The 19,824-nt window shown below is 41.4% G+C and overlaps 1 protein-coding gene across 2 annotated transcripts in view; it reads right to left on the bottom strand.

The window, feature by feature from the left end:
- FGD4 (FYVE, RhoGEF and PH domain containing 4) overlaps positions 1–19,570 on the bottom strand; it is a 107,906-nt gene extending 88,336 nt beyond the window's left edge. Inside the window, exons 1-2 of one of the 2 annotated variants that reach the window (XM_015866274.3) lie at positions 19,469–19,570; positions 19,099–19,244 (exon numbers count right to left, since the gene is read on the bottom strand). In XM_015866274.3, coding sequence (XP_015721760.2) covers positions 19,099–19,243 — 145 coding nt within the window. In that variant the 5' untranslated portion in view covers position 19,244; positions 19,469–19,570. Of the gene's footprint in view, positions 1–7,318; positions 7,477–19,098; positions 19,245–19,468 lie in introns of those variants that run through there. The other variant, XM_085541028.1, reaches the window with a different exon arrangement.
- Between the last annotated feature and the right edge of the window lie 254 nt (positions 19,571–19,824).

Raw genomic sequence — 19,824 nt, 5'->3', positions numbered from 1 at the left:
TCGTCTTGCAAATACAAAGTTGGCACAGTCATGACAAAACACACACTCAAGAAGTCTTTGTTTCATTAAATTAATGGTTGCTGTTCTCAATATTAATTAAGAAAGAAAACACTTTCAATATCTGAAGTTTTGTTAAAGGATAAGAAAAACGGAACCCATCTATACCAGTGGCGAGCTTGGAAGATGCATCAAGAAAAAATGTGAGCCCAGGGGTCAGCGAAGGCAAGGGACATCTTCCTTTAGATGTAAATGCTCTGGGAGCACTGAATTGTATCACAAGCTACTGATGGTTGTAGACCGCTATACGAGTTTCTAAGAACAGCTTTGAACACTACCAAATCACGCCAATAAGCATAACAAGCACAATAAATTGCAGAAACAGAATTTGTTGCTTTGACTAGCTTTCTTGCTCATGGCTGGGGAGTCATCCTGAATAAAACTGATTACAATCTTTTATAAAGGAATTTCCAAAAGTTAACAATTTCATTTATTTTACTCCAAAATAAAAAAGTAATAGCTTTCCTCTATCATGGGAAAACCAGCAGCTCCCAAACCTTGGTACTTCCCCCTGTAGCTGCAGAAAGAAATGGGATGACAAAGACCTCAGTGACATATTCCACATCTTAAGCCAGATTTAGAACAGCCTTCAAAGAAACACCATGCAAAGACTCGGTTCTAAGAGAAACCATTTCACCATCTTTGATCCCAGCAAACTGGCTTTGACAGCTAGAATAAAGAAGAGTTTGCTGCCATAAGCCCGCTATTCTGATCACCTCCTAGAAGTTGGCATCCCAGGAAAAAAAAATACACACACACACAAAAATCAGAAAAACACTTCATGGGAAAAGCATGAATAAAAGCGTGGACAAAACGCACATTCAAGTGCAGTAACACGCCTGGCTATTGCGTAGGCATCCCATACAGTTAATGGAATTAAGCAGCACCAGTCTCTTTAAGAGGGCATTTTTTAGAACACACAGAGAAGAGTGTCTAAAATTTGTCTGCCAAACACCTCGTATTTCATTATCCTCTAGCAGCAGCATTTTGTTCTGTATTCTTGAAACACTTCCATCACTTTTGGAAAACAGACTATTTTATTCTTAAGGGAAGCATGTTAGTTATTCTGTGGATGAGCTGTGTGAGCAGACAGCAGCTGCTGCAGCAGGTCAATAAGGGCTCCACAGGAAGGGCAGTATTGCTTTTCTCTCCCTTTAAAGATGGATCACAAGCACAGGCTTCATTAACAAGTATTGACTACCCCATCTAATTACTGCATTCCAGAACTCACATTTTCACCGGACTACAAACCTCAGCAGTCTGCAGATGCCATTTACCCTGTTTAGATTTTACTCGTACTGGCAAATTTAACACTCCATTAATGGGCAAGCAAGAATTTTGATTTTATTTTATACAGACATTGGATATTTGTCATTTTTCCAGAAACAGCCACAATACTTAGGAACATACTTACTGATGTTAATCTTTCAAGTTATGTATCTGAATCTGTTGGTTTGCGTGCCTAAAGTTAGAAAACACAAATGCAGCATTTAGCCTTGTAAATTAGTGAACTGGTTTTCAGAAGAACTCGAACTCATTTCCTCAAAAAACCAAGCTATTTAACTATTAAATTTGTTCAGAAAATCCTGGCTACAGAGCTGAATAATTTCTGCCTTGCCCTCGAATCTCTAATTAATCGCACTGAGCGATACTTCAGCTTTCCTTATGCATAATTATATAAAGATACTCAAGTTTAACAAACTACATTCAAGAATTAAACATTTTAATTCTAAATAGCATTGCTGGCAGAATCGAATACAGTTTAAACAATTTTTTTTTCCTCTCTTTTTCCCCCTTAACATTTCAGAATAGACAAATCCACAACTACTTTTCAATTAAATATTCACTCTATTAAATATCTGCCTTAAGAAAAGAAGCTCCATGGAAAATGCTAACACCTATACTGTACTCTTATCATTGTGCAACATTTTAAATATAATCGCAGTAATATATTAACTTACCTGAGAAGATACCTAAGGGCGTTTAACAAATTATGAATTCACTTCTTCTACTTGGCCCTACACACAGCTCTTCCTATATCAATCTTGCTTGCTCTGCGCATCCTCAACACACACGCCAAAGCAAGCTGTACAGCCTACATGCTGAAGGGCTCCCATCTTTCACTTCCTTTTGTGGCTCTCAACACCAAAATAAGAGGGAGAGGTTTTGTTCACCAGAGTGCTGAGCTTTTGAAAAAACAGCATAGTTATAAAACAACTGAAAAGTGAGAGCTTTATTCCTACCTTATGATGCATATTTTCATACTAATTTGACCTTTTGACCTACTCTACAGACATATAAGATGCCAGTATTTAGCAAAAGATCAGAATGCTTCCCCTTCTTTCCCATTGCTGAACTCTATCTGTCTAACATGTACTCCAGAAAGTGGACTCTTAAATGGTCATTAAAGTCTGTCTGGATGAATGGAAATCTCGCTATTGCATCTACCTAAAGAATGTATTACTAGGCTGCATTTAAAGAGTGATTTGCTTATTGAGTTTTGCCTATTATTTCTATAGGAAAGCACCAACTGACATAAAAAAACATAGTTTTTGTGTTACCTACATCTGAGGATCATCAGTTGTCTTTATTTAAAATCTATTTTATAATAAAGACACCTGAACCTTGCCAGTTTATCTTTAAAATAACACATCTCTACTGCAAACACACCATAAATATGCTTTATCTTACTCTGCTTGTTTGGCCAAAGGAGGAAGTCATTTCTATAGGAGGCAGGCACAGCCATCACAACTTCCAGTTACCACTTCTCAGTTTCACAAGTATTGGAGCAATGAGATTGTATTAAACAGCTTTAGAGAAAGCCTGCAGCCGAAATGTTTTGTGCTCATTGCACATAAGGCCAATCATTTTACAGGATGTCTTTTTGCCGCAATGCTGTTAAAGATTTCTCAAAATAAGCAAGAGCAGCCTAAACGGGATAAGTAGTTTGGTAGTTCTGGTTTCTCTAATTTACAGCCTATTGTGTGAAAATACTCTGAGGAAATATATGTATTTATACACATATCTCATCCACCACGCTCTGTGGAAGTGGTTTATGCAGCAACGTGAAGTTTCAATGACCATTTGTATAATAACAGAGATACTGGGTAAATAAATCACAGTAACATTCTTCTTGACTTATAACAACCCTTCCTGGTTTCTTTTACCTCCAGAATTGTCTTCTAAGCAAACAATGCCCATCATGAAACAACCATAAATAGGCCAAATATATTTTCTCAAACGAGAAATTTCCAAAACTAATGAAGGCTTATGATTTGCTTCTGAGATGAAAAGTACCTACCTGAATAATAACATTGAAAGGGAAGTTAACCATTTTTTAATAAATATAAACAGTCTCAATTCTTTCAAAATTGTATTCCCTGCCATACAGAGCAGGTAATTATTTTTGAATAAAATAAAAATTCAGAAATTATGCTATCAACAAGGTGTTTAAAATAGACAGACTATCTGCTCAAGATTCTGAACTCCCACAACAATGTGCTTGTTGTTTGTTTTTAAGCTTAAAACACCAATAAATTCCTGTTAAAATATCGATGGTTTTATTTTAACGCAACCTAAAATATACAGTTTTTCCATTTCATTTGAAAGCACTCCACAATTCTCAATTAAAATCCCTGGCATTTCACAGCAGTCAGCCAGTCTGCAATTGCATCTGTTTGTCTGAGGATGAATAGAAAACTTCAGTTGTCTGAAACAATCAGCCCAGCAATATCCCCCAGCACGCAGTACTGTGTGACACCATTTATCTCTGAGAACTCCACGGCATCTTGAGAATTACAGTCACCATGCTGAGGTCTATGGCTGATCACACAGTGTGATGATTCAGTAGAACTAGGATTAACTTTACCAGTCAGGTCAATGTTTTCAAGCAGGCAACAAGATATTGGCATAGACCATGTATGATTTTTAAGTGGCTTTAATGTAGTAACACATGTAACAATTAAACAATTAAATCTTTCTTTTACTTTTTAAACTAATACTGGACATGATTCAGTCAACAACATAGTGGTTTGGCCTGTAGACTGTTTGTTCCTACTTAGAGTCAAGCATGCTTAGCAGGTACGCCTGCTTCTTACACCCTAAAATATTGCCATCAAAATGTATGTCATTCCTTTTAATGCTGCTCAGCAGTAAGGAAGAAGGACAAAACAGAAAACTGCTGAGACAATTTTATTCTGCCAACCATCAGCATTTCAGAAAAGGATTCACTAAGCTTTCAGAGAACCACACTGAGTGACTTAAAACCTGGGAACATGAGAAGGCTGCATTTGCACTAGGTGTTTTGGTTTTTTTTGTAATGACATCTACTGAGTTTTAGAAAGGTTTCACTATTCAGCATAAGTAGCTGCAGTCTCCAAAGGGAAAGAACTGTACAGGGATTACAGCAGAAGGAATTTCAGCCACTAAAAGGGTAAGGGTCTTTCACCGGCCGTAATCATTTTTATCCACTTCCACTGACTGCCTAAGCTCAAATTCCAGTTTTTTACCATTGCTTTCTAGCTCCAAGTTTGCAACTCACAAAGAAAGAAGTATGCCGGTAAATTGGTGCATTTTCATTCTAGGTTCTGGACTAAGATAGAAAATGAACATGCTGAACTACAGCTAAATGTAGGCATTATACAGTGTGAATAGGACTTTCAGCATATACACAATCTGTGAAAAGGAGACCTTTCAAAAAGAAAAATGAATTCTGCAGGGAACAAACGTATTTTCTGCCTGTCCACATTCCTTTCACCTTGAACATAAAAAAGACTGAGCGTCATCCAGCTGATTAAGTATTAAACCTCTCACCTTTTCTTATCACATGGCCAGTTTAGTCAACGCAGTCACCTCTACTGAACCACAGCATTACCAGGCACAGAATATTTGCGCATGATTCACAGTTGAACTAAACAACAGTTTAGTTGGATGTCAGAGGGAAGTTCTTTACTGTGAGAGTGGTGAGGTGCTGGAACAGGCTGCCCAGAGAGGCACCTCTGTCTCTGTGCTCAAGGCCAGGTTGGATGGGGCCCTGGGCAGCCTGGTCTAGTTTTAAATGTGGAGGTAAGTGGCCCTGCCTGTAGTGTGTGTGTGTTGGGGGGGGGGGTGTTGGAGCTTTACGATCCCTGAGGTGCCTTCCATCCTGTGACTGTGTGATTCAGTGAAATTAGAATCTGGTTTACTGACTGTACATCAGCCCTAAAGCATTTGAAAAAAGTTCAGACAAGGTCAACGGAGGAACATTCCCCTCAGGTGAATTTCTTTCTCACGTCACTCCACGTTCTGTTTTGTTAAAACCAGTGCTGAATGAGGCACTTCACTGGAACAAACACACACAAAAAGTAAGATATGGGGAAGTATGCAAAACAGTCGTCTTTGGTAACAGACTGAAGGGGTAACTGCAGCATTTGGGGACATGAACTCTACTGTAACTCACTGTGTTCCTCAACGTGGTCAAAAGCATTTTGTATATAACCAGCACCGCTACCACATTGCCTTTCCCACCGTGTGTAAAGAACTTCCCATCTCTAAGGAGCTTCTCAGTTTATGCTACTGTGACATTAACTTTGTTACAAATAAAATTCACTGAAGTTGAATAAAATTCAGCTTCAGATTTCAGAAATCTCAATTCTTGTCATCAGTGTTATGCATTATACTATATTCATAATCATTGTAACCACAACACCTGTATCAAAAAGAGCCCATGGTAGTCTTCTGCTGAATCACGCGCTTGGCTTTGAATACTTGGATTATTTTCAGTGTACCCAGATATGTCTGTATTTGATTTCTATGACAACAGATAAATTCAAGACCCTTCTGAATTTTAAAGGGGGGTAGGGGGAGGGTAATAAAAATGCATAGGAAAATTTACTGCCAGAAACTTTTCCTTAATCTATTCACAGTATCACAGTATCACAGTCTCGTGCGGGTTGGAAGGGACCTTAGAGATCATCGAGTCCAACCCCCGGGATTCGAGCCTCTGTGTAGCAGAGCGGCACTTCTACCACTTGCACCAGTTGAGTTACCTTACAATACCAGATATGCATTAACTATCATCTTCAATTTCAAAATTCACTGTTTAAATCTACTTGACAAGTATGCACATTTTCAACTCAAATTAATATGCTACATAAAATAAAACTAGCCTTGTCGTCAACAGAATATATTCCAAAGCCAATGATAAAACACTGCTGGCTTTGTTGTCTCAGTTCAATATCTTCGGTCTCATGCGCAAAACAGCCACTTTGTTAACAGGGCAGGCAGGCAACATTATTTAAACATACGCAGACTCATAGATTTGTAGAATGGTTTGGGTCGGAAGGGACCATTAAGACATGAGAGTGGATAATCCTGAAGAATAATCTCAGTCCGTGTAGCCCTTTTTCCTCTTACTCCATAAACTCCATATGGCAGACATGGTTATATGCAACAAAAGACAAAAAGCAGCAGCTAAGAGGTATTGATCCTGACCTTTATTTGTTAACATGGAGAACAGAAAGCCTGGCTTAATCTCAAAAATAAATACATAAATAAATAAAAATATACAAATGAAGGTTTAATACGTGAAGGTATTAATTATATCCAAATGCTTAAGCTGAGACGATATCCATATCCAACCATATCCAAACGCTTATATCGAGTTCAGTCTATCAAATCACATTAGGGATTATAATGGCCCACTGATTCATACACAGGGAGTATTTAATGACTATAATAAAAGCTGCTTAAAAAACTGCTATACAGCAACACCCATGACAGAGCAAACGCACGGGGAAGCCATTCTGCTTGGCGCAACAAAGCACCATGGTGGCTTGCTAAAGATACTCATATGATAAGAGCACTGTGAGTCAGCAGACATCGATCATTAGACACCTTCCTCTTAGAGAAGTTTTTACTTTATTAATGGTAGATTTTAGCTCCTGAGTCTCTAATTTAATTTTTTAAAGGTGTTCCTTATTTTCTGGAAACTTTTAGGTAATATTTGTATCGATTGCCCTCATCTCCCAAATAAGTCATCACTGACCGACTGCTGTTTGGAAAATAAATAAGTAAAAGATTAATTCATAAAGCATGGTAGAAGAATCTATATCCTTTATATCCAATTCCCTTCTACCTACTTGAAGAAAACAAAAGTATATGCTAAAAACAGAAGTTCCTCTTAAGAAGCGCTGGATTTTATTCTACTTTTTATTCCATGCTGCTTGCTTGCAGCTGCTGTAAAGTTGTTCAAACGTTTTCATTTGAAGTTTAACATGCTTACCAGTTATCAGAACTCTCCTGCCATCTCTCAGAAAGATCTTCCAGCGTATGCCCACACACCATGAAAAATAATAGAAAAGATTCTTTGCATAAAGCGTTCTTTCAGCACGGCGCTCTCAGCTCACTGTTCTCTCTCCTCTCAGTTACTAAACTGTTCCTGTTTCTCTTACCCCTTGTGAACTATACCTGAAGAAGAAAAGCCTTATCAGAAAGCTGATGCTGTTCCTATGCCCTTATCCACTGTAAACAGTATTGTATTTTAACTTCAAACAACCTGTCCTTGCACATGTACAAAGAAAGTTTCCAGCCTTAATACTTCAGATTCTTTAGCTCTTTGTGTTGCAGGTTTCAGCTCTGCTAGCCTTACTCACGCTTCACTGACTTTAATGAAAGTACGCTGTCCTTGTCAAGCATGAGATATTCTCACTTTTCATATTTAAAAAGTATTTTTCCTTTCTGAAACTGAAGTTAATATTTGACAGCAGGCAACTAATTTGATTTCTTAAGAGAAAACAATAAGAAATTCCGTCATTTTCACAATAGATTCGAGGTAGCATGTGGCTGCACAGCCCAAATGTCAGGGGCATGTCGGACTACCTCAGACTGAACATATGGGAAGCAGAGGGACAGCCATGCCTTTTTTTTGTACATACATCTGTACTAGCAAACAGATCTGAACAGACCACCGTGCAAGATGGAAGACTACTAAATATACACACTCCCACAGCCTTCAAAGAGCAGAAGTCATCTACTCCTGCTCAGTTCTCTAATCTCCTTCCCAGGGACCAAAGGGAGGAAATAGTGAGTTTTATTTTCTGAAAGCCAGCATTGGTGTGAACAATAGCACTGCGCACCAGGGCAGCAGAAGGAAGCTGAAGTTCCTACTGCAGGAAACTTTATTCACAGTGTTACTCTAAAGGAAAATTTGCAAAATTTGTTACCGAACTATAGAATATATACATAGAATAACACCTTCTGGTGGAAGGAAAGTGCCACTTACAACACTTAGTAGGCATAAACAGGATAAGTTGATTTTGCATTTGCAGCGTTGTACACTCATTTCTTTACAAGTGAGGATCTGGATTCTGTACTTCAACCATATCTGTCTGTTCAGGACATCACACCCAGATGCATTACCTGGAGAGCAGTTAAGTTAAACTGCTTTTATCCACATCTGTTCCCCATGCACACAGTTCAGTACTATCACCAAACTTCTTGCTGACACTGGCAATTTTCTTCCTAAGAGTCAGCTTTAAAATCACTTTCATTTTTGAAAGAGTTCTGTTAATATGCTCTCACAAAACCATACTGAATGTCATGGGTTTTACAGAATAGGAGTCTGAATAATGCGCATCAAATAAGTTTTAAAAAGGCTTGAAGGCTTTGTCCTATCAGAGGATTGTGGTGTTGCTCACAGCTGTGATGCCACGTGCTATTTCTCATGGATGCTGTATGGGTATGGAAAATGTCTTTAGTCATCACTGTTCAAAATGAATAAATCTGACAATTTGGGATGTATGAGACACTCTCAGAAATAATATTTGGTTTTCTATATGATGTCAACACTAATGCCAGCAAATCATGCACATGGTGAAATCAATCTCTCTCATTCAGCATCAATCACCTTTATCTCTAAACATTTTCTGTAGGTTACAGGGGAAAAAAAAAAACCAGTTTAAACTAAGGCTACATTTCTGTTACAGCTCAAGTGCATTTACTGGAAACAGCCAAAGTAAGCTCATACAAATGTAGGTAACTACAGAGTGAGACACATAAGAGAAGCAGAGATCAGACTTAGAAGTGAACAGCTGTTCAAACTAGAAAGTGGTAATTCTTCACACTTAAGCTGAACAGACACTTGGTTATTTCAGCTATACCAAAACCCTTTGAAAGCTAGTTCATTTGGGTTTTCAGTTTCTTTACTTCCTCATTAGAGCACTGAATTCTAATATTGTTCTCAATCCTGTCAGCAAAAGCCTTTTAGCACATCCTGTGCACAAGAAATAAAGCCCTTACACAGACAATAAGATAAAAACTGAAAAGGGTAATTCCCAACATGGAAGCCAAGCACCGATGACAGCCATGCCTACACTGACTCTTACTGGCTATATCCAGCAGACAGGATGGATCTTTTAATTCCCTTCCTTTGACTGCATGTCAGCAGTCTTATTCTGAAGATCTACTCTGCTTGGAGGCCAGGGTAAGGACATAAGGAAGTTTAGAAATAGGTTATGTGCAAAACCAGCCAGTGGGACTGTTGTGTTTTAGCTCAATTGCACCTTACCATTCAACCCAAACACAGAAGCCACCCCCAGCATCCTACAGCCATTAGCTTCTGCTCCCTAGCCTAGCTTGGCAGGCTTTAACCAGTTTGTGAACAGCCAGCTCAGTCATCAGCATGCCCTTCACTTGGAAGCCTGGGCAGCATATTTGTCCACTGGATCAGATATAGATTAACAAATTATAAAGAACACTGCTTACTGCATTATCATTCACTATTCCAGAGAGTACAATGTAATCAGAGTAACACTTGGTTCAGATTACCAGGAGAACTTGATGAAAGTCAAACTTCTGCAGCAGTAACTACTGTTTTCTAATACGGACAGAAATTTTTACTGCTAAGAATACGCATGAGCAAATTACTTTACATTCTAATAATGCATAGGCCCCTCCAAAAGTACTGCCTCCTATTTATTTCCACGGAATCTACAACAGCTACAAGGAGAACAATAACCCTATTTTACAAAGCAAGTTCTCAGCTACAAAGCACTATTTTTTCAACACAGGCATCACCATTGGCTGTGCATTTTCACCAGCATCAAAAACCTGCATGCTGCACTCATAAAAATCGGCACCAGTGGAGGTAACCTGTTGCTGATGCTGCTGAAATGCACCACCTACAGCCTCACTGTGCTCACATCCACTGTTTGTGCTCCATGAACATTCAGTTCACTGATAAATGTCAGCAGGTGCCACTTTTTTCTGCATGCATGAAGTAAATGAACACACCTTTGCTTCATCCATGTTTTCACGCCAGTTGCTATTTGGTCAGCCTGCCCCTCTGCTGACATCTGTCACACAGCAACAAAATGTAACAGAATACTGGTGGGAAGGTTCAACCTCTACCAATACCACCAATATCTACCTCTGATGTCATGGGCCAACAGAATAAAATAGGAGGCATCACTTTCAGAGCAGCCCTTGTAGTTCTCATCTGGAATGTATTTGGTCTTAATGACCAAAGTTAACGTTAGACTGAATAAAAGGAATGCAAAGTATGCCTATATTAAAATTAGGGGCATTGTGACAAGAGTCATCTGAAGAAGGTCAAGCAGTACAACCACACAGAACTTGAAAAGATTTCCAGTTCTAACAAAAAAAAATTATTTTTTCCTGTATCAGTGTCTGTGTTTCCATTCTCAAATCCCCAGTTCTGAAGATGAATGTAATTAGCCAGTAAGTTTCATTTCTTAACTCGGTCACTGATGTTAACACAAATAATGAGCATATTAATATTCAGCTAAGAAACTGAAGCATCGCAGACAAGACAATGAACTGCAGTATATGAGCACAAGAAAGAAAAATAGTCTGATTATTCACTGTAAGGAGCTGATAAATCCTGACACAGACAAAACATTAAGAGAGAGACTTCAAATACTATTATTAACCTCAGCAATAATACAATTTGAGTCAGTTTTAGCTCTTTTTTCAAAATCTCTTATAGGCTCAGCATCGATTTTCAATTTAAAATACCACTTTCCATCAGGGAAAAGAACCTAGGAGACTGAAAAGGTATTACCAACTGAGTGGCTCAGACTGGAAGGAGAATAAAGACTACCAATATAACCATTATTTGAATAAGAATTTGCCCTTTTCCTGCATACAGACTGCACTTAACAGGCAGTACCCAGAAGGAGAAAAGATCAGTGGATCAGGATCCTCATCCAGACAAACAGCAGAGAGAAAGAGCTCTCTATTCCTTCCCTTCTCCTCGTACCTCCAGAATTCAGTGGTACCAGAAGGAGGAGCTGCACTCAGAATCACAGAATGGCCCTGGTTGGAAGGGTCCTCAGGGATCATAAAGCTCCAATCATAAAGCTCCTCCAATCACCACAGGCAGAGCCACAACTTCCACATTTAATATTAGAGCAGGCTGCCCAGGGCCCCATCCAACCTGGCCTTGAACACCTCCAGGGACAGGGCATCCTCAAGCTCTCTGGGCAGCCTGTTCCAGAACCTCACCACTCTCACAGTAAAGATCTTTCCCCTGACATCCAACCTAAATCTTTCCTCCTTCAACTTAAAACCATTTCCCCTTGTTCTGCTGCTATCTACCTTTCCAAAGAGTTGACTCCCCTCCTGTTTGTAGGCTCCCTTTAGCTACTGAAAGGCTGCACTGAGTTCACCCCAGAGCCTTCTCAAGGCTGAACAAGCCCAGCTCCCTCAACGTGTCTTCATATGGGTGGTGCTCCAGCCATCATCTTTGTGGCCCTGCTCTGGACCCTCCCCAACAACTCCATGTCTTTCTTGTACTGAGGGCCCCAGACCTGGACACAGCACTCCAGATGGGACCTCACAAGGGCAGAGTAGAGAGGGACAATCACCTCCCTGCTCCCACTGGACACTCAGGCTTTGCTCAGATCTAGATGTCTCACAGCTCACACACATAGAAGGAAAATCATCTACTGGTTTTTGTTTTGAGCATTGTGAGGTCCCTCTAGGAATCACTGAGAAACTCCATCAAATCCTATTGGTGCAGAGTTTCTAAGTGAGAAGGGAGAGGTTGAAAGCAGGAAGAGTGCCCACAGCAACCCCTGGATAGGCCTCATTGTGCAGCACCTGCAATAGGAGGCTGCTCAGGCCTCATAAGTTCCAAGTATGCAGAAGTTGGATGCAGTTACAGTATAATTACACAGCTACAAGGCTGGGTACAGCTACAAGAGCTGAAAAGCCTGATAACAACAGTGACAAACAGAATTAACGATCACACACTCCACTCTGAAAAGCCAAATTTTTTAAAGGCCAGAAGAAATCCAGCCTATAAATCAGTCTGAATTATTTTTAACTGTTAGTGTACATTTTCTCTCCCTAACATCCATCAACATCTGGGCAGAGGCTCGACCTGTAATCCTGATGCAATATCATCTATGCATTGGGACGTTTGTTCAGAAGTCAGGAATAAATCACAGGATTTTAAGTCTCAGATTAGAGATCCAAATCATTTTTCCACCTTTCCAGGCTATTTTACATATTTTACATTAACATCCATGACACGCTTAGCGCTAATACTTAGCAACTTAAAATGTTCCCCTTGCTCTGTAACACCTCTAACTCCACTCCTTTTGCCTCCAGTTTTAACCCATTTCATATTCCATTTTACTAAGTTTAGTATAATCAGAAGTAAATTGCATTAACAATCATTAAAATATACTTATCTTTCTTTACGTGTCTTGCTTTGTATACTACCGTAGCAATTAGTTTGTCTCCTTTTCTGCTATGACTCGCTTCTCCATATCTTCTGATAGAGTCTTACTGTTGGGTATTTATGCACTGAGATGACATCTCTGATTTTCATTTTGTTCAGCATCATCTCAACAAAGCCCCAACCTTCCCTCTTCGTATTAATTTCAGAAGTAGTTTACTCTGCTGCAGCCACTTCTGTTAAAAAGCCACTTCTAAGGCAGTTGCTTCAAAAATAAAACTTTAGAAATTCCTCTTTCAACTTCTTCCTTTTGCTTTCCTGTGTGTTTCAAGAACCTATAGCTCTGGGATACCCCCTCTAAATGAGAACTCTGTCTCCTATTCTCAGAAGTACATGTGCTCAGTGATGTCCATAGTAATGCATTTGATTAAGATGCTTCTACCATCAAGAGAGGGAGGCAACATTTACTGTAGGGGTTGGAAGGGACCTCTGGAAATCAACAGGCCCATCCCTTCCACTAAAGCAGGTTCCCTACAAAGGGATATGCAGGAAAGCATCTAGGCAGGTTTTGAATATCTCCAGAGAAGGAGACTCCACAGTCTCTCTGGGCAGCCTGTTCCAGTGCTCTGTCACCCTCACAGTAAAGAAGTTTTTCCTTATGTTCAGATGGAATTTCCTGTGTTCCAGTTCGTGTCCACTGCTCCTTGTCCCTGTCACCACACACCTCTGAAAAGAACCTGGCCCCATCCACTTGACTCCCGCCAAGCACTCATAAGATTCCCCCTCAGCCATCTCTTCTCCAGGCTGAGCAGTCGCTGGGCTCTCCTTCTTTCCTCATAAGAGAGATGCTCCAGGACTCCAGTCATCCTTGTGTCCCTCCTCTGGGCTCTTTCCAGAAGTTCCCTGTCTTTCTTAAGCTGAGTACCCAAAAACTGGACACAGAGTCAAGATGTGGCCTCACTATTGACTCGCAGTCAACCTGTTGCCCACCAGGACACCCAGGTCCTTCTCTGAAGAGCTCCATTCCAGCAGGTCAGCCCCTCACCTGTACCAGTGCAGGTGGTTCTTCCCCAGGCATAGGACTCTATACTTGCCTTTGCTGAACTCCTTCAGGTTCCTCTCTATTCAACTCTCCAGCCCATCCAGGTCTCATGGAATGGCAGCAAAGCCTTTCTATTGCATTAGCTACTCGTCTCAGATTTAGAATGACAGAAGAAATCATTATGCTTATACAAGTGTAATTATACACCCTAGCTTGACTTACATTCAAGAGAAATACTACATGCAGCATCTCATTCTGTAACAGAATGCATTACATTCCTCACAAGGAAGGAACATTAGCTACAAGACCTGCAGTCAGTAATTTGGTTAAAGAATTGAACTGATAATAATATTCTCACGAAAATCAGTATTAAGAGAAACAGAAGAAGAAGGAGGGAAATAATAAATAAATAAAATATTAGTATCTTCTTTTAAAACTTTATTCATATTTTTTCATTTCCCTCTGACAAATTCTTCATCCTGGGAAGATAATTTGTCTTATACAGCAAATACTTAACGCTACTTTAAGTCATAACAGTGCAAAACACGGCTGTTAAAACACTGTAACACAGATCCCACTGTACTCAAGATGTACTGACAAACAACATCAAATAAAAATACTGGTCAATGTTAAATAAGATTTTGCCTGAAATGCCGAGAGGTGAGATAGCCTGTCACCATGAAAGTGAGGGAAAAGTCTGACAAGTGCAGCTTTAAGAAGCACAGATACTGATAAAGGACAAAATAACAACCAAAGGGCAAATGCTATTTTTCTGTACCAACAGCTTGCTTTTTTTGCTTTACTGGTTGTCCAAAAGTAACACAGTCCCTGAGCAAATTCCCCACCAATCCAAAAATCTCCCAAATATGCTTATTCAGTTAACTGCAAAAACAACCTGTTCCTGTGATTTTTGTGTAACAGACTCCTTTGGATCACATGCACAAGCTATTCTTTACTTATTTTCAGCTATCCCTTCAAGGGCTTCAGGAATGGCATTTAGCAGCATTTACATCTCTCAGGGTCCACTGCAGAGAAGCCTTTCTGGCAAGAAACAGACTTAAACTTTTAGCAAATCCTTGTCAAATTCTTCTTTGAAACTGTTGTGTTTTGTCACTGGCAAGTCAAACACCTGTGAATCAGAAGTCTCATTTATTCCTGATCTCCATGAAGTCAGTATTACGAGACCAACAATTCCTGGGTAAAGCAGATGTTGCTTGGCAAGAGCTACGTAGCCACACCAACCAACCCAAAACATACAGCTACCTTCCTGATAGTCTGCAAACTCAACAGCACACTCTTAGTGGCCTCAAAGGGATATCACGATCCTAAATATTTGGAGATGAAAAGGAGAAATGAATCAGAAAACAGCAAAATTACATTCAGGAACTAAGTTCCATTTCCTGCCACTTTCCACGCAACGCAGTTGCTTCAATAGGAGGCACATGGGATCAATGTGTCCCACAGAAACAGGAAGTTGTCTAAGAGCAGCAAAGAGGCAAATTTAATAGCTAGTGTATTTCCACAGAAGTTCTGCTTAAGGCAATGCTTTTATACTTCAACTTCCATCCTTTTTTGAAGGGAGAGGAATATGTAGCAGCAAATTCCTAAACAGTTACCTTCCATTCTCAATATTTGCAAGTATCAGCTCTCTTCAAGATATATCAACTTTAGATAACTTTCACAAACTTTGCTCTTAGCAGGAAAACACAGAAGGCAACCAGTTCTTCTTCATGGATGTACCTCTGATGCACCTAGGGATCCCAGGCACTGCTTAGATTAGCCCTCACCACCATAAGGGCTTTTTCTGAACACACTGCACAGTCACTGCAGACTGAGTCAACAACAGACTCAGTGTTGAGCCAGGAGCAAGGAGAATGACAGTCCAAAGTTAATTAGTTAATTATTTTCAAAAATAAAATGGAACAAACCCAGCAACGATAAAAACCAATGAGGCAGGGCAAACTTTAAAGAAAAAAAAAATGAGCACCTGAACACAGAAGGTATTTTTCATAGAACAGTATTATATTCTCATTTAGCTGTCTCCTAGTGCAAAAAGGTAACCCCAAAGACTCACACAGTTCTGTTTACGCCATCCCATAAAATCATACCAAGTTAACACACAAAGATACAACAGCAGGAGCAGGGAGATTTACTCTTTTTGCTTGTCAGTGTTTGCAGATACCCTGCTGCAGCAAATGCTGCCATGAATGCAAATCACCTCAGCTCCCTGAGACCCATACTGCAGTGTCCGACACTGCCAACATGCAGTGCAGTGCCAGCAGCCGTGTATTTATATATATATAAAAGGGAATGGGAAAAGGAGTCCAGAAACGGTGTAAATTTGCACTTAATTGAACAAAGCCACGGAAACAGTACAAGATTTGCATCTCACAGGGAATGAATCTAGTCAGTATGTAGCAAGGACAAAGGCAAACATGCTGATATCAGAAAAGAAGCCATTTATTGCTAGGAATGCAAGTTACTGAGCCCTCACGTTCTGAATTGCCTTCCTTACAAGGCTAAATGAAGTTAACTCATGGATATACAGCCCTCCAGTGCAGTTTAATCCAATGAAGCAACAAAGTGCTGACAGGTTCACACTTTGAAGAGTGACTGGCTTGTGAGAAGTGCTGAGCAAGCAAGTGGCAGCCTACACCTAACTCTTGGCAGACAGTAGGTTTGGACTTAAAGTACAGACTTGCTTTTGAAGTACAGATTTGCTCCAGTTAGTATCAAGTCTGAATTCTAACACAGCAGGAAAAAAAAATCCCATTAATTATTCCCTTCAAAAATGGATTATTAATCATACTTTTCCACTGAAAGCCCTTCCATAAACTGTCTCTAGATATCAATCTTCACATTTTACAGCCATCTCAAAGCACTTTGGAAGATTCAAGCACTTTTTTGTTCAGGCCTTTAAATTGATGCCGATTTCTAAAAGGACACCATTTTCACTTGGTCCCATGGATAGTGAAACACACCAATCTTTTTCAAGCATCAACAATATCGATTGCAATTGATAGAACTCAATTGCAATTTAATCCATGACAGTGAATCTAAATGATTCAGACTGTAGTATGCTGAAGAGGAGAAAGATATGCCCAGTAAAGATTGGACACTTAGATTGCAACACACAGCACAAGTCCAGTGCCATAACATACAACCTAAGTAGGCCACTTCAGCAGTGGAAGCGTTTTCAGACAAGACCAAGAACAGAAGTACTACCAGACCTTATCTCCCAGAACAGAAAACCTGTAATATCCCCTTCTTCACCACACCAATGTCAAGGGCTGTTGATGAAATTCTTGCACATAAAGGAGTTGCATTAGTTATTATTAAGTCTTCTTGCTAATTAATGCACAAATTATTCTGAGAGAGTTCTGGTAAGTCTGCGGGACACAGAATCCGGAGTTTTTTCTAATGCATTTATAAGGAAAAGTAACTCAAGTCACGCAACTAGTTTCTTCAGTTGCTTGTCAGACACGGATCTGAACCAACTGCATGAGTCCAGCCCTCAGGCAGAAGAAAATTAATTCTTGTATTTCACAACCCTTGGCTGAGAAAAGGAGATGCACAGGCTACAAGAACTCCTCCTTCCCCCTAGAAAGGATTTCAAGCAGGTCAAAGGTATCCTCCTGCATTAGAAGGCCCCTCAGAATCCACTTTGTGTTTTATAAGCTGGAGTTGATGCAACACTAACCATCATTCTCAGAGACTGTTGCAGTTTTGACAGAAGAAAGAACGTACTCAGGTTTATGTTGCACCTGGGAATTAAGGTTTGTACTTGGAGAATCAAGGCAAGAATCACATGGAAGGATTTATTTATTTTTCATGAGAAAAGCTAAAAATCACCAATAAGACACCCCTTCTATTTCTCATGCTTTCAGATGTCATCTCTTCATCTTCACTTAGCCATTCTTTCATAATACAATCATATTTATCAATCATGGTTCAGGAAAGTAGTATGATATTTGTTACCAAAACACAGGGATACCTGATAAGCAGCATGTTGTTCACCTCAAAACCCTCACAACCTTCCTGTCACCCAAAAGACACAAGAGCCTGTACAAGCTACGCATGCATTGTGTGTACACTTAATAAATACCAATCACCTGTGAGTTTAGTGTATGCACAGACAAAAAAAAAGCAACAACAAAGGATTGTAGATGAGTGTGGAATTGCTATTCAGGACTCTAGAGTAATGATAAACACCTGGGGCAATGATAAACACCTGGGGCCATTCAGCCTCCACGAAGGTTCCAGGAAGACCCTTTCGGTATGTAAAGGGAGGCTAGAAGAAAGGAACTGACTCTTTAGCAGGGCCAGGACAAGGTAAAAAGGTTTCAAACTGGAAGCGGGGAGAGTTAGAGTCAGTGTAAGGAAAAGGTTTCTTACAGCAAGGGTGGTGAGACACAGAAACAGGCTGCCCAGAGAAGCTCTCATCCCTGGAGACACTCAAGGTCAGGCTGGACGGAGCTCTGAGCAACGTGATCTACCTGTGGGTGCCCCTGTTTATTGCAGGGGAGTTGGTCTAGGGTCTCTCCTAACTCAACCAATTCTATTCAAAAACCTGGTGAAATTGAAGTAAGAAGTAACACAAAACACAGGGCTCCATTTCCGTTCCATGCTACACGAGGCTGAAATCCATTAGGCCTCCAAGCTACAAATACAGCTGTTAATGCCTATTTCCAGATGTAAACACACAGCCATAGCCTTCAAAAGAAAACCCCACCACAAATAAATTTACATACATTGCCAACACCGTGACCCACTAATGCTGAAAAGTCTCCAAGATAGCCTCTTCTTATTTGTGTATATTCATACCAACACATCTCTTGACTGGGGATTCATGAAGAGACAGCATTCCCCTCTCTACGTTCTACCTGGTGCATTCACAATGAGTGTCTATTGGAGATCTAACTCTGGTTTGACCACTTCAGCCTCCCACACCTATAAAACCGCCCATATCCCGCTGGCTGAGCTGCCACATCACGCAGCCTCATGGCTCATACACACAGCTGTGTGCATCAACTCAATCCTAAGCCAGAACTTCATGAAACTCCCAAAAGCTCGGCTGTGCCGATAGCTCCTTTTGACAGTAATACCGAGGGGACTCACAATCCTCCTCAGTCGACCGTATCACGGTTTGAAGGGGCTGTGGAGCACGACAGGTCCCGCAGCCGCCTCAGGGCGAAGGTGGCGGCCCCGGGGCGGGCGCTGTGCCGCGTCTCACCGCTCCCTCAGCCCGAGGGCTGGCAGGATTTAACGAACGCCATTCGTTCATCCCTGTCCTCGGAACCACCGAAGCCATACATACCTGCGAGCGGGCTTCGGGCGGGCTCCCCCCGCGGGGCGCCGGCGATGCGGGTGGGCGCTGCTCCGTAGGGAATGGGGCCGAGGCCCGGGGTGGATTTCCTGCGGATGGCCGCCCGCCTGAAGTTGATGCCGTCGGCTCCGCTCATCCTCGAGACGAGGGAGAAGGCAGAGAGAAGAGGCAGAGTGAGGAGAAGCTCAGCGCCCTCCCCGTCTGCCGTCCTGCGGGACCAGCATCGCGCTGGGGGAGCGTCCCCCGCCCGCACTGCGGCTCCGGCCGCCACCAGCGCCGGCTCTCACCTGCCCTCCCCGCCCCTTCCCTCCCATGGCCTGGCCCTGCCCTGCCCTGCCCTGCCCTGCCCTACCCGCGGTACCTGCCCGGCTCCTGCCGCACCCCCGCCGACACGCTGAGCCCGCGGCCTCCGCCCAGCCCGAGCCGTGAGGAAACTTCCCTGGGCCCGCTGCGGCCACAGGGTTCTCCTACGAGGAAGTTGAGGCGGCGGGCGCTGCACCTGCGCTGCTTCCTCAGAGCGGCGGGTTCACAGGAGAGCAGGGCTTCAGTGCCACATCCATGCTGTGTTCTTGAACATCTCCACCTCCCTGGGCAGCCCGTGCCACTGCCTCACCACTCTTTCTGAGAAGAAATTCTTCCTAATATCCAACCCGAAAGCAGCTGTGCTTTTGTGAGAACTGGCTTTAGGTTCACTTATCTAGCGACAGTGCCAGAAGG

The sequence above is a fragment of the Coturnix japonica genome, chromosome 1 (assembly GCF_054131305.1).
Source record: "Coturnix japonica strain WE chromosome 1, WE-NBRP24, whole genome shotgun sequence".
Taxonomy (NCBI): Eukaryota; Metazoa; Chordata; class Aves; order Galliformes; family Phasianidae; genus Coturnix; species Coturnix japonica.
This window is presented reverse-complemented; position numbering and strand designations above follow the sequence as displayed.